Genomic DNA, 13,495 nt, shown 5'->3' with positions numbered 1-13,495 from the left:
GACCGAGGCACGCGAGGAAGAAGGAAACTCGAAGGACAGGACAACTAAGACTGAAGCAGACACCTTGTATCGACGTGGACCAACATTACTCAGTCCCCAATATCCATACAGGTACAATTGGCGCCCACCGTGGGGCCGAGTAATCATTATTCCCAGACCTAAAGATCCCAACGCTCGAAGATGGGCTCAACGGCAAACAACAACAATGATATCTCTGAAGAGCATAGGACAATACTCCAAACTCTCCAGGTTCAGATGCAGGAGTTACTCCAAAAAGGAGTCATCGACCAACTTCGCCAAGATGAAGAAAGGAAAAGACGAGAAGAGGAGCGCCAGCGGCACGCGGAAGAGATAGCCCAATTGAAAGAGCAGAATAAGAGATTGTTGGATAGACTCGAGCAATCTGAACGTGAAGGACATTCACGTGCGCCTTCCCCATCACCGTTCCAATCAGGAACGAAAACAATAGCCCAAACTATACCTCACACGTCACTCATTCGACACCCATCATAGTGTAAAGCCAGTAACCCCAAACAAGGTAACAAACCCGAAAGGCCATCCGTTCACTGATGACATCATAACCACTCCTCTCCCTGACAAGTGGAGGGGCCTAACGATAAACCTTTATGACGGTTCCACAGACCCAGACGAACATCTGAATATATTTAGAACTCAAATGACCCTTTACACAACCGACCGAACAGTATGGTGTAAAGTCTTCCCCACCTCTCTCAGGGAAGGCCCCCTTGGATGGTTTTCGGACCTTCCACCCAATTCCATTACAAGCTTCGACGCTTTGGAATTGAAGTTCACCACGCAATACGCCACAAGTAGACCTCATCGGACATCCTCCATGTCTCTTCTAAATGTCAAACAAGAAAGGGGAGAATCATTGAGAACATTCATGAACAGATTTAGCAAAGTGTGTATGAGCATTCGTAATCTTAATCCAGAAATAGCCATGCATCATTTGGTCTCGGCCATACTACCGGGAAGGTTCACTGAAAGCCTTATCAAACGACCTCCGTGCAATATGGATGAATTAAGAACAAGAGCAACAAAGTTCATGCAGATAGAAGAACATATTGACTATCATCGAAAAACTTATGCTGAGAACACGGACAAGAGCAAAGGGATTCGTCCCCCCACAGTACCGACCGACCGAGAACGATATCGCCCCAATAGGGGTCCCCGTTTCCACAACTACACTCCCTTGATTGTACCAAGGGGTAAGGTTCTCGACGAAGCACTGCAGATTGAATTGATTCCGGCATTGAGGCAATCACAAACTCCTCCCAATGCCGACACCAGTAAACGTTGCCAATACCATCGTAACTATGGCCACACGACCGAAGGATGCCAAGCACTGAAAGATAAAATTGAAGAGCTCGTCCAGGCCGGTCATCTCCGCAAGTTCGTGAAAACCACCATCACTGCACCCAGGTCACCCCAGCGTGATCATGATCCCCGTGAACGTTCGGGACGAAGAGACGACCAGACCCGTGACAACCACTATCGTTCAAACAGAAGAAAAAGAAGCGAAAGTCCGATCAGACGAACGAGGCCTAAAAGCGAAAGCCCTGAACGTAGAAGTCGAACTAAACAAAAAGTTCGCACAGTCATCAATACAATCGCTGGACCGGTGTCGCTCGGTCAGCCCCCTCAAGAAATTAATTACATTGCAGGTGGCTTTGCGGGTGGAGGATGCTCTAATTCAGCAAGGAAAAAACATTTGAGAGCAATTCAATCCGTTCATTCGACTTCCACACAACGCCGACCGCATATACCACCAATCACTTTCACTGACGAAGACTTCACAGCAATCGATCCATCTCAAGATGACCCCATGGTAATAACTGTGGAGATAGATAAATTTGCAATTGCAAAAGTTTTGGTAGATCAGGGTAGCTCGGTCGACATCCTGTATTGGGAAACGTTTAAGAAGATGAAGATTCCAGAAGCAGAGATACAACCCTACAACGAGCAGATAGTTGGTTTCTCAGGGGAAAGAGTGGATACGAAAGGATTTATCGATCTATACACCACGTTCGGAGATGATTACCTCAGCAAGACCATCAACATACGATATCTACTCGTTAATGCCAATACATCGTACAATATTTTGCTCGGTCGACCATCTATCAACAGATTGAAAGCCATTGTCTCAACTCCTCATCTAGCTATGAAGTTCCCCTCGGTCAATGGAGATATAGCAACCGTGCATGTAGACCAGAAGACAGCGCGAGAATGTTATGTAGCTAGCCTGAAGGTGGAGCCGACCCGAAGGCTTTATACCACGTCAGCCGAACGGACCACAGAGCGAAGAGGTCGGTCAACAGAAAGACACTCTAGAGGGAGAGAATCCAGAAGACACTTGGTCGCTTTAGTCGATCTAGATCCTCGACTGGATGATCCCCGGATGGAAGCAGGGGAAGATCTTCAACCCATATTCCTTCGGGACAAAGACCGGAAAACATACATGGGAACATCTCTCAAACCAGATGACCGAGAGACGATCGGTAAAACATTAACAAAGAACGCTGATCTTTTCGCCTGGACGGCTGCAGACATTCCAGGGGTAAAATCAGATGTGATTACCCATCGATTGTCTGTTTATACAGAGGCCAGGCCGATCGCTCAAAAGAAAAGGAAACTAGGTGAAGAACGGCGCAAAGCCGCACGAGAAGAAACAGACAAGCTAATTCAAGCTGGTTTTATTCAAAAGGCCCACTATACGACATGGCTAGCCAATGTAGTGATGGTAAAAAAGACGAATGGAAAATGGAGAATGTGCGTAGACTACACAGACCTTAACAAGGCGTGCCCAAAGGACTCGTATCCCCTACCTACTATCGACCGACTGGTCGACGGTGCAGCCGGTCATCAAATCCTAAGTTTCCTTGATGCTTATTCAGGTTACAATCAAATACAAATGTACCACCGTGATCGAGAAAAAACCGCGTTTAGAACAGATTCTGATAATTTCTTCTATGAAGTCATGCCGTTCGGCCTCAAGAATGCAGGAGCCACATACCAGCGACTCATGGATCACGTATTCCACGACATGATCGGTCGGAATGTAGAAGTATACGTTGACGACATCGTCGTCAAATCAGACTCTTGCGAACAACATGTTTCTGACTTAAAAGAGGTTTTTCAAGCCTTGCGTCAATACCGCATGCGTTTAAACCCGGAGAAGTGCGCGTTCGGCGTAGAAGGGGGGAAGTTCTTAGGCTTCATGCTCACACATCGGGGTATAGAGGCTAATCCAGAAAAATGCAAGGCAATCACCGAAATGCGAAGTCCCAACGGACTCAAAGAGATCCAGAGACTAATCGGCCGTCTCACTTCGTTGTCTCGATTCGTACCTAAGCTTGCCGAGCGAACGAGACCCATCATAAAACTTCTGAAGAAAACAACTAAATTTGAATGGACAGATGAATGTGAACAAAATTTCCAACAGTTAAAAGCATTTCTGGCGTCTCCACCGGTCATCCAGAAACCAAACCCACGGGAACCCATTGTGGTCTACCTCGCTGTCTCCAATGCAGCAGTAAGTTCCGTTCTAGTACAAGAAATTGAAGCAGAAGAACGTCCGGTATATTTTGTAAGTCGAGTCTTACACGACGCGGAAACCCGATATCAAATGGTCGAAAAAGTTGCCTTAGCTTTGATCATTACCGCACGACGGATGCGGATGTATTTCCAGAATCACAAGGTTATTGTTAAGACTAACTATCCCATTATGAAGATTCTCACTAAACTTGACCTCGCCGGACGAATGATAGGTTGGGCAGTCGAACTGTCAGAATTCCAAATTGAATACCAACCCAGGGGGGCTATCAAGTCCCAAGCCCTCGCCGACTTCACAGCAGAACTCACTCCCTATCCGGCCGAACGAACTTCCCAATGGACGCTATACGTAGATGGGTCATCAAACAGTCGTTCGTCCGGTGCGGGAGTTGTACTTGAAGGACCAGGGGAGATTGTTATCGAACAAGCCATGAAGTTTGAATTTAAAACTTCCAATAATCAAGCCGAATATGAAGCTATAATCGCAGGTTTGCATCTGGCGATTGAATTAGAGATAACAAATATAATTTGTAAGAGCGACTCCCGTCTAGTCGTCGGACAGCTTACAGGGGAATATGAGGTAAGAGAAACATTACTCCAACAGTATTTTCATTTCGTGAAAAATCTTCTAAACAGGTTCAAGGAAATCTCATTCCAACACGTACGGAGGGAAAATAACACTAGGGCAGACGCTCTATCGAGATTGGCTACCCTAAAAAAGAAAGGCGTCCACCGGTCGGCCATACATGTGACCCTTGCTAAACCGAGTGTTGGTACCGAAGAATGCATGGCGACCGACACGCAACCTAACTGGATGACCCCCATAATACAATATCTGACCGATGGTGTATGCGATCCACATTTGGAGAAAACGATGAAATTACAAGCCGCCCGATACATACTCATTGGCCAAGATCTTTACAGGAGAGGGTACTCCCGTCCCCTCCTAAAATGCCTTGGTCCAGAACAAGTCACTTATGTAATGACCGAGTTACACGAAGGGATATGCGGAACCCATTCAGGAGCGCGGACTATGTCCGCCAAAATTCTAAGAGCTGGATACTACTGGCCGACCTTACAGGGAGACTGCACTGAATACGTTCAAAAGTGCGTGAAATGTCAAGAGTTCGGCACCTTATTGCACCAAAAACCAGAACACTTGCACTACATCCTATCCCCTTGGCCGTTCGTGAAATGGGGAATGGATATTATCGGACCTTTCACACCCGGAAAAGGGCAATGCAAGTTCCTACTGATGGGTATAGATTACTTTACCAAATGGATTGAGGCTGAACCACTAACAGCCATCACCGCCCGGAACGTACAAAGCTTTGTGTGGAAAAACATTGTCTGCAGGTTCGGCCTACCACAGATCATTATCACAGACAATGGTCGACAGTTCACCGACCGTGGGCTAGCTGAATTCTATGAGAAACTTCACATCAAACATATAACGAGTTCGGTCGAACACCCTCAAACCAACGGTTAGGCAGAAGCCGCCAACAAAGTTATTCTCAATGAGTTAAAAAAGAGACTTGGCCCGTCCAAGGGAAACTGGACTGAAGAATTGTTAGAGGTTTTATGGGCCTACCGCTGTACCCCCCAATCAACAACTCAAGAAACACCATACAGCCTGACGTACGGCACAGAGGCCATGATTCCGGTCGAAATCGGTGAGCCTTCACTGCGTCGACAGACATTAGACTTAGACTTGAATAAAGAAAGTCTACTGGTCGGCCTCGACCTCATCAACAAACTAAGAGACAAATGCAAGATAAGAGAAGAAGCATGCAAAATACGAGCAACACGAAGGTACAACTCCAAAGTGAAGCCACGAAGCTATCAGAAGGGAGATTTAGTTTGGCGCATGCGCAGCGACGCTCGGAAAGATGGGGGAAAGTTTTCAAGTAATTGGGAAGGACCGTTCCGCATCTCCGACACAGCAACAGGAGGAGCTTATTACTTAGAGTATTTGTCAGGAAAATCTATACCGAGAACGTGGAATGCCACACATCTCAAATTCTATTACAGTTGATGAATGAATTCAGTGCACTCTTTCCTCGCTCGGTAGTTTTATCCCTAAGGAGGGTTTTCTACCGAGAAGGTTTTAACGAGGCACTTTAAATTACCAACCTTGGTCAGAAATTCAATTAAATTAATTAACCGTTCATTCGGTCGGAATATATAACTAAAGTTATCCGAATTATAACTTAAACGTTATTCACCAATCTTGGTCACAAATTCAATTAATTAACCGTTCATTCGGTCGGAATATATAACTAAAGTTATCCGAATTATAACTTAAACGTTATTCACCAATCTTGGTCAGAAATTCAATTAATTAACCGTTCATTCGGTCGGAACATATAACTAAAGTTATCTGAATTATAACTTAAACGTTATTCACCAAACCTTGGTTAGAAATTCAATTAAATTAATTAACCGTTCATTCGGTCGGAAGATATAACTAAAGTTATCCGAATTATAACTTAAACGTTATTCACCAATCTTGGTCAGAAATTCAATTAATTAACCGTTCATTCGGTCGGAATATATAACTAAAGTTATCCGAATTATAACTTAAACGTTATTCACCAATCTTGGTCAGAAATTCAATTAATTAACCCGTTCATTCGGTCGGAACATATAACTAAAGTTATCTGAATTATAACTTAAACGTTATTCACCAAACCTTGGTCAGAAATTCAATTAAATTAATTAACCGTTCATTCGGTCGGAAGATATAACTAAAGTTATCCGAATTATAACTTAAACGTTATTCACCAATCTTGGTCAGAAATTCAATTAAATTAATTAACCATTCGTTCGGTCGGAATATACCACTAAAGTTATCTGAATTATAACTTAAACGTTTTTCATGTACCGGTCAGAAATTCAATTAATTAACCGTTCATTCGGTCGGAATATATAACTAAAGTTATCCGAATTATAACTTAAACGTTATTCACCAATCTTGGTAAGAAATTCAATTAATTAGCCGTTCATTCGGTCGGAATATATAACTAAAGTTATCCGAATTATAACTTAAACGTTATTCACCAATCTTGGTCAGAAATTCAATTAATTAACCGTTCATTCGGTCGGAACTTATAACTAAAGTTATCTGAATTATAACTTAAACGTTATTCACCAAACCTTGGTCAGAAATTCAATTAAATTAATTAACCGTTCATTCGGTCGGAAGATATAACTAAAGTTATCCGAATTATCACTTAAACGTTATTCACCAGCCTTGGTCAGAAATTCAATTAAATTACCTTAGTCAGAAATTCAATTAAATTATATATAAATGTCCAAGTTACGCGCGACATCAAATTCTTCATCAAAGCACCGTCGTCCGGTATTAAACTGTGTGGTAATAGCAACATGAAAATAAATTCGATAGCAAAAAGTAAAATAGTTCAAAACACGTCACAAAGCAGTAAAATTGTCTTTAGCCCACACCCCGGGCCCAGGTAATGAAAATATTAAACAATATCAAGGGTGTCATCCGGTTGCATCGACTCCTCCGGCGGTACGGTATCATTTGCACGTGGCATCTCAGCTATAGGACAGATGGTTTGATCATTCTCTTCGGCCTCCTCGTCCCCCAGAGGCATCAGACGGCCGTCCACAACATCCATGTTCGAGTCGTATCGCTCATCGTCGTCCGGCACCCCATGGAAAAAGGCGACCTGCCGAACTCCCTGCCTGAATGACTCCTCGTTGATGCTCAACATGAACCCTTGAAGCTGTTCAACTTGAGCACTCAACAATTCTTTCTCCGCGGCCAGTTTTTCCCGCTCCTTGATGGCATCTGCCCGTCCAACTACTACTTCTTCGAAAGTAATCTTTAAAGCCTCATGCTCCTTCCTGACCGTCTGAGCGTCAGCCCGGGCTTCGTCCACTGCCTTCAGGGCATCCTTCAACGAGACAGCTGATTCGTTGAGCTGAGATTTCAGTTTTGGAATCGAGACTGTCTTCACTCTCCTTAGCTCATCCCCAAGAGCCCTGGTCGCCACGGCCGCACGACACTGCAGCTCAACCGTCTCCTCGACCATATCTAAAGTGGGAATGGTAGCAAAAATTTCCTCGTCCTCCGGACGCAAGTCAAATTGCATTGTAGGTGCCACCCTGACGGATGACACCAATAAGCTAATGGGACTGCCCGACGAGGACGGAGCGTCCGTACGAGGCACCTTAGCAGGCCGTCCCCTCTTCTTTCCTTGAGCAGGAACAGGGACAACCTCCACCGGAACGACCTCCCGCTCAGTCGTCCGCGGGACAATCCCGGCGATGGTGGCTATCTTACTCTTATTAGCCTGCCTCTTCAGACTATTCATATATTTCTTCAAACTCGGATCCATGCTCACAACAATTTCTGCAACATAAACACGAAGGTAAGAAACAAATATGATATCAGCCGAACGACCGCAAGAAGAAGGTGCTCACCATTTAGGTCCGCCCACTGCTTGGACGACCCGTAAAGGGCTATCAGTTCCCGCGTAGGGAGCCTACACGGTAGTTGATTCACGACCATCAAAATTTCTTGGTCAATGGGAGACAAAGATTCCCAAAGCCGATGGTCAAGGGAGGTGGGATTCTCCGTCCAATGGAATGAAAATTTTGTGCTTCCATCGGCATTATAGAATAGATCCCGGCCGTCCGGCTCGACAAACACTTTAAAAAAGTAATCCTTAAAATTCTTATAAGAGGTAGTAAAAGCAGCAAAGCGTATGTTCCCCGGACGACTGGATAACGACAACCAACCTACTGGGGTACTCGGGTACGTGTTATAATAATATAAAAATGATTCGGCGGTCGGCATGAGCCCAAATATCTGACAAATAACTCGAAAGGCTTGTAAAATGGCCCACGAGTTAGGGTGCAATTGTGTCGGTGCGACATTGAGAATCCGAAGGATACTCATGGTAAAGTCATCAAAAGGTAAACTTACGTGCAAATGGGAAAACAAGGTACTATACACAAAGAAAAAGTCGTGCGGAGCATTCTCCCGGCCGTGACACACACGGTCGGTCATACCGCATATATCGACATATAACGCATCGGCCGGGCAATCTGAGGTTAGAAAATTTTTATGGGTTGCTAGAAACTGATCTAATTTATCCGAAGACTTTATTTTACTGGGAATTCGAAGAACGGCAGGATCAACCCAATCATAATTTGGGTCGTCCGATGCCTGGCTCGCACCGCGAGTCAAAGATGAACCCACGACACTCGAAGACTCCTCAGAGGAAGGCATGACTAACCTTAAAGTGAAGAAGAGGACACCGGCAGCAAAATCGGCACCTAGCAAAACAGAACAAGCAACGCAAAACTCAGCAAGAGAAACGGAAAACCCTCAACTCCACAAATGAAGCACTATTTATAGGAGAAGCAAAACCCCTACGTTCGTCTAGCACCATTAGATCAAATCTAATCTAACGATCAAACACGCTCGGCATATGAAACGGCACGTAATCCCTACCATTCAATCGATCTAGATGTGACAACATCCCCAAACGGCAACTCTGCCATGCGTCACATCTCTGCCACACATTAATGATGCCAGCTATCAAGCATTGTCTCAAAAACCCTCTGCGTCTCATACGACTCTTCGTCCTTCCATGACTTCGAGCTTGGGGGGCAAGTGTACCGGTCGGCACCGGACGACCGCGTGGTTCGAAGTAAATTATCTAATTAAGCAAAGAACGTGGTTACACGTGGGACAAACGGTTACAATTCCCACTGAGCAACAAACACACGTGAGCACTTCCTGGATTTTCGGGAACACCCCCTAGATCCCAGGAAACCATCTAACACGACCCACGACCCAAGGACCACAAAACAGGTCGCGAACCACTAACGACCCGGAGGGCCCAAGCCCAAGGGGACATACAAAAGAAGAGAAAGAAAGAGAGAAAGGTATGTTTTTCAGATTATCAAGGATTCTCACTGAGAGAGATTACTAACTTGAGCGTCGGAGCACAATCGCAGGTACCCCCACCGGCTGACCGAGGCACGCGAGGAAGAAGGAAACTCGAAGGACAGGACAACTAAGACTGAAGCAGACACCTTGTATCGACATGGACCAACATTACTCAGTCCCCAATATCCATACAGGTACATATATATTAATTTTTTTTGAAATAAACAAAACATTTTAAGAATGTAAGAAACTTAAATAAAAAAAAATCAAAATCAAATTTCATATAAAATTGGTGAAATTTTAAAGTCTCCCTCCACACCCTGAATTAATGTTCTCTCTTCTTTCTCTTTTTCAATTTTCCCCAAAAATAACCCTTTTCAAAAACTGATTTCCGGTGTTTTTTTTTAATGTTTCAGAAATTTGTTTCAGTTATATTCCCAATATAAATTTCGGATAACGTTTTCTTGAATCACACACATCCCATGAATAAGGGTTGCTGGTGACCATGACATGACATTTTTCTTGAAAGAAAAATAGAAAGTACACACACACAAAAGAAAAATCCTTGATCAAGTGCCATTGAAAAAGAAGAAACTTGATTATTTCATCAATGGTAAGTGGTGTTGGATTTTCAGTGACACTGATATATATGCATTGAGCTGAAAGTGTTGATAATATTAAGAAAACTGTTCCTATAACAATTGTATAATGAAATACATCAATTTACAATTGTATTGATACCTTTCACTATCCATTTCTCAAAGTAACATTTTTAAAAAAATATTTCTCTTTTCCAGTTATAATATCAGGATTCTCAACATATAACACTCTTAATCACTAACAGAGAAAGATTAGTTTAAACATGATGAACAACACTACTGCCTGGACATAATTATTTACTTTCATTGCAAGAAAGTTAAAGCATGTCTATCAAGAGTTAATGTGAAGGTTTCAAGTATTTTGAAAGTGAAGTAACAAACATGGCTTCATGTAATACCTATTAATAGTTTTTGCTTTCTAGCAACAATTCATGGTCAAAATGGTTTCTCTTCACTTCTAGAGAAAAAGAGGCCAGAAGGGCTTCCCTCAGGTAGCAGTGCCAATCTCACTGCAGCTTCAGCACCTTCATCTGGTGTGAGAAAACCTGTATTGCAGTTTATATCTGTTTTCACATAGCCTGGACAAACAGCATTGATGCAGAATGAGGGATACTTCTTGGCCAGAATCCTTGTGTAAGCATTAAGAGAAGCTTTTGAGACACTGTATGCAGACATAGCAAGAAGCCAGCCTTTGGTATCTAGAGAACCCTCTTTAAAGTCCTTTAGAAATTCATCCAAAATGTCATCAATCTTGGCTTCTGTAAGGTTTTCAACATCATTGAACACTTCTTTAGGCCACCCATTCCTCATATGCTGCAAATGAACAATAAACAACATCGCAACTAATGAACAATAAACAACATCTTCAACTAATGAACAATAAACAGTTAATTGAATCAAATAATTATATATCTGATTGCAAACACAATGACAACAAATAACATTGATCTTTCAAAAGTTAAGTATCCAATTTGGTAAGCTACCAAAGTAAGTGGCAAAAGTTAGTTGCTGGTATTAGTGCATCTCACTCACATACCTCAAGCCTTCCCATGGATGATGAAACATTGACAATTTTTGGGGAGCTTGAAAACTGGAGAAGGGGAATAAGTGCTTTGGTTAATTCCTTGACTCCATAGTAGTTTGTTTTAAGACCTGCTTCAGCTAATTCATAGGTTTCAGTTACTATTTTACTCCAATCAGCACGACCAGCATTTTCCTGCACCAAACAACTCAACAATAAACTTGATTTCTTTGATGAATTGATAAGGGAAACATCCTTAAGTGCAATGCAAGATATGAAATTTTAAATTCTTGGTTGAAGTTATGTACACTTTGTCTGTCTCTTTCTTTACAGGTGAGAAAAATAATTCACAAAAATTAAAATGATTGCACTTGCTAAATGCAGCATTTGGTATCAGTAAAAAACTGCTTAATCCTAAGAAAGGAAAAGCACCAGAAGTGAATTCTCATCAATATTTTCGTTTCCTAGTGATCCAATAATAGAAGTCTGGGGAAATACAATCATACCACAATGCCAGCAGCAGCCATAGCCTCACCGTTCACATGTGCCCCAGGAATTGCAGCATTGTTTACCTACACAATTTTCATGTTTCAAATACTTGCTGAAGGTTAACTTGAATGAGTATACATCATAACTACAACCAAATTGTGTTAACAATTGGTTAAACGGTTGATAGGAGTGAAGAAAGATATGAGGAACATAGTGTTGAGAAAAAAATACAGCAGAAGAGAAGAAGCCATGAAGAGAAACAAGGTCTTGACAGCATGAGAAGCGGAAAAAAGAAGAAAAGAAAACAGAAAACTCTTATTACTAAGAAAACTTTACAGAATAGTAGAACCACAACTATATACAGTGAAAAGAAAGAATTGAGAAACAGAATATACATGATCATGCATACATTCAAGTGTGCTACTTAACACTATCCACTGATCTAGCAAAGGTTGATGACAAGATTACAACCAACAAAAGGAAGAAGATTTTTGTTACCAAGATATCCAGTTTGCCGAATTGGTTCCTGATGAAATCTGCCAGCGATGTTATACTTTTTGGATCTGTAACATCAAGTTGATGAAAAACTACAGGGTGACCAAGCTCTTTGAGTTTCTCAACAGCTTCAACACCCCTCTTCTCATCTCTGGCTGTGAGCACCACACTGACCCCATTTGAAGCCAATTGCTTGCATATTGCAAATCCAATTCCCTTGTTTGCTCCTGTGACAACAGCATACCTAGAAAACAGTTTCACAGGTCAAGCTAACATGGATACCATTCACTGAAAAGTTAGATTCATATGAACATTGTGGTTAAATTCAGAGTACATTGAAGAAAAAGAGGCTAAAAAATGTTACCCTTTTGTTGCTTCTGCCATTACAATTGAATGAGGAAAGTAGCAGATGAAAAACTAGTGGACAATAACAAGCTGATAATAAATGGTTGAGGTGCCTATTTGTACATGTTTTTTCCATTATGTTCAAACAGCTATTATCGTTTAAATGGTTTTGAACTTTGTGTTTTACGGAAAATTCACGATAACATCAATGAAGTTAAGTGTTAATGGCCCACATTTTTGGTTGGTTTTAACACAAAGAAGTGCAATCTCATATCTTATTTTGTGTTTACACTGATGAATCCGCAGATACTGTAGCAACGAACTTCTATTTGAAAACCAAAACACAAGGTAAATGAAAAATTAATCATTTTTTTTTGTTTGGATATATAGTTTAAATTTTTTTTAAAATTAAGCTATTTTAGCCCACAATATGTATTAAAGTTAACTGTTAAACTTATTATTACTTGGACACATACAACATTTTTTATTAGAAAGGATCAAAGTTATTTCATCTTTTAAAATTAGAGAACTAAACATACAATTAAATATTTATATTTATCAGAATTTTACATTCATAAAATTATAGGAATCAAAAGTGAATTTAAATTTATATTATTTTCTCTCTGCGTACAATGTAGTATAATGATCGTTTTGGCAAATTTTTGTATAAGAGAATATTATATAATCAAATGAGAAGTGCTAAAAACGCACTTTGTAATCCTCTTTTTAATTTCTTTATTAGTTAAAATTTACCAAAAGCTGTAAATTTAGATGAGAGAGTTATTAAATAAATTGTGAAACCTATCAAAATTTTGTGATTTCTAATAAAGTTAAACCTAAACAAGAAAGTAAGTTCAAAGAGTAACTTAAACCTTTAAGTGTGAACATCATTTTGAAGAATTAGATTAATTTATTTGATAAAATTAAATAAATTTTCTTTACTTTCAAAAAGTCAAAATGTTACCATCACTAAAGTGGGTGTAAATGTGTAACCTTACTATAGTAAAAGATACTACATACATTGCACATTCAAAAGTTTGGTGA

The 13,495-nt window shown here is 41.3% G+C and overlaps 2 protein-coding genes across 2 annotated transcripts; one reads left to right on the top strand and one right to left on the bottom strand.

Moving 5' to 3' along the window:
• Positions 1 to 676: 676 nt before the first annotated feature.
• On the top strand, positions 677 to 5,062 carry LOC150024772 (uncharacterized). Its single transcript, XM_090296150.1, has one exon. It carries the CDS (start codon positions 677 to 679, stop codon positions 5,060 to 5,062), a length of 4,386 nt encoding a protein of 1,461 aa, XP_090152276.1.
• Positions 5,063 to 10,385: 5,323 nt separating this feature from the next.
• Positions 10,386 to 12,603, bottom strand: LOC137818433 ((+)-neomenthol dehydrogenase). The gene is made up of 5 exons (XM_068621875.2): positions 12,471 to 12,603; positions 12,110 to 12,350; positions 11,629 to 11,694; positions 11,138 to 11,317; positions 10,386 to 10,914 (listed from the first exon to the last, which is right to left on the bottom strand). The coding sequence occupies exons 1-5, from the start codon at positions 12,488 to 12,490 to the stop codon at positions 10,537 to 10,539; spliced, it is 885 nt and encodes a 294-aa protein (XP_068477976.1). The 5' UTR covers positions 12,491 to 12,603; the 3' UTR covers positions 10,386 to 10,536.
• Positions 12,604 to 13,495: the final 892 nt, after the last annotated feature.

This window comes from Phaseolus vulgaris, chromosome 10, assembly GCF_051622355.1.
Source record: "Phaseolus vulgaris cultivar YP4 chromosome 10, ASM5162235v1, whole genome shotgun sequence".
Lineage (NCBI taxonomy): Eukaryota > Viridiplantae > Streptophyta > Magnoliopsida > Fabales > Fabaceae > Phaseolus > Phaseolus vulgaris.
Note: the sequence above shows the minus strand (reverse complement) of the source record. Positions and strands in the feature narration are given on the sequence as shown.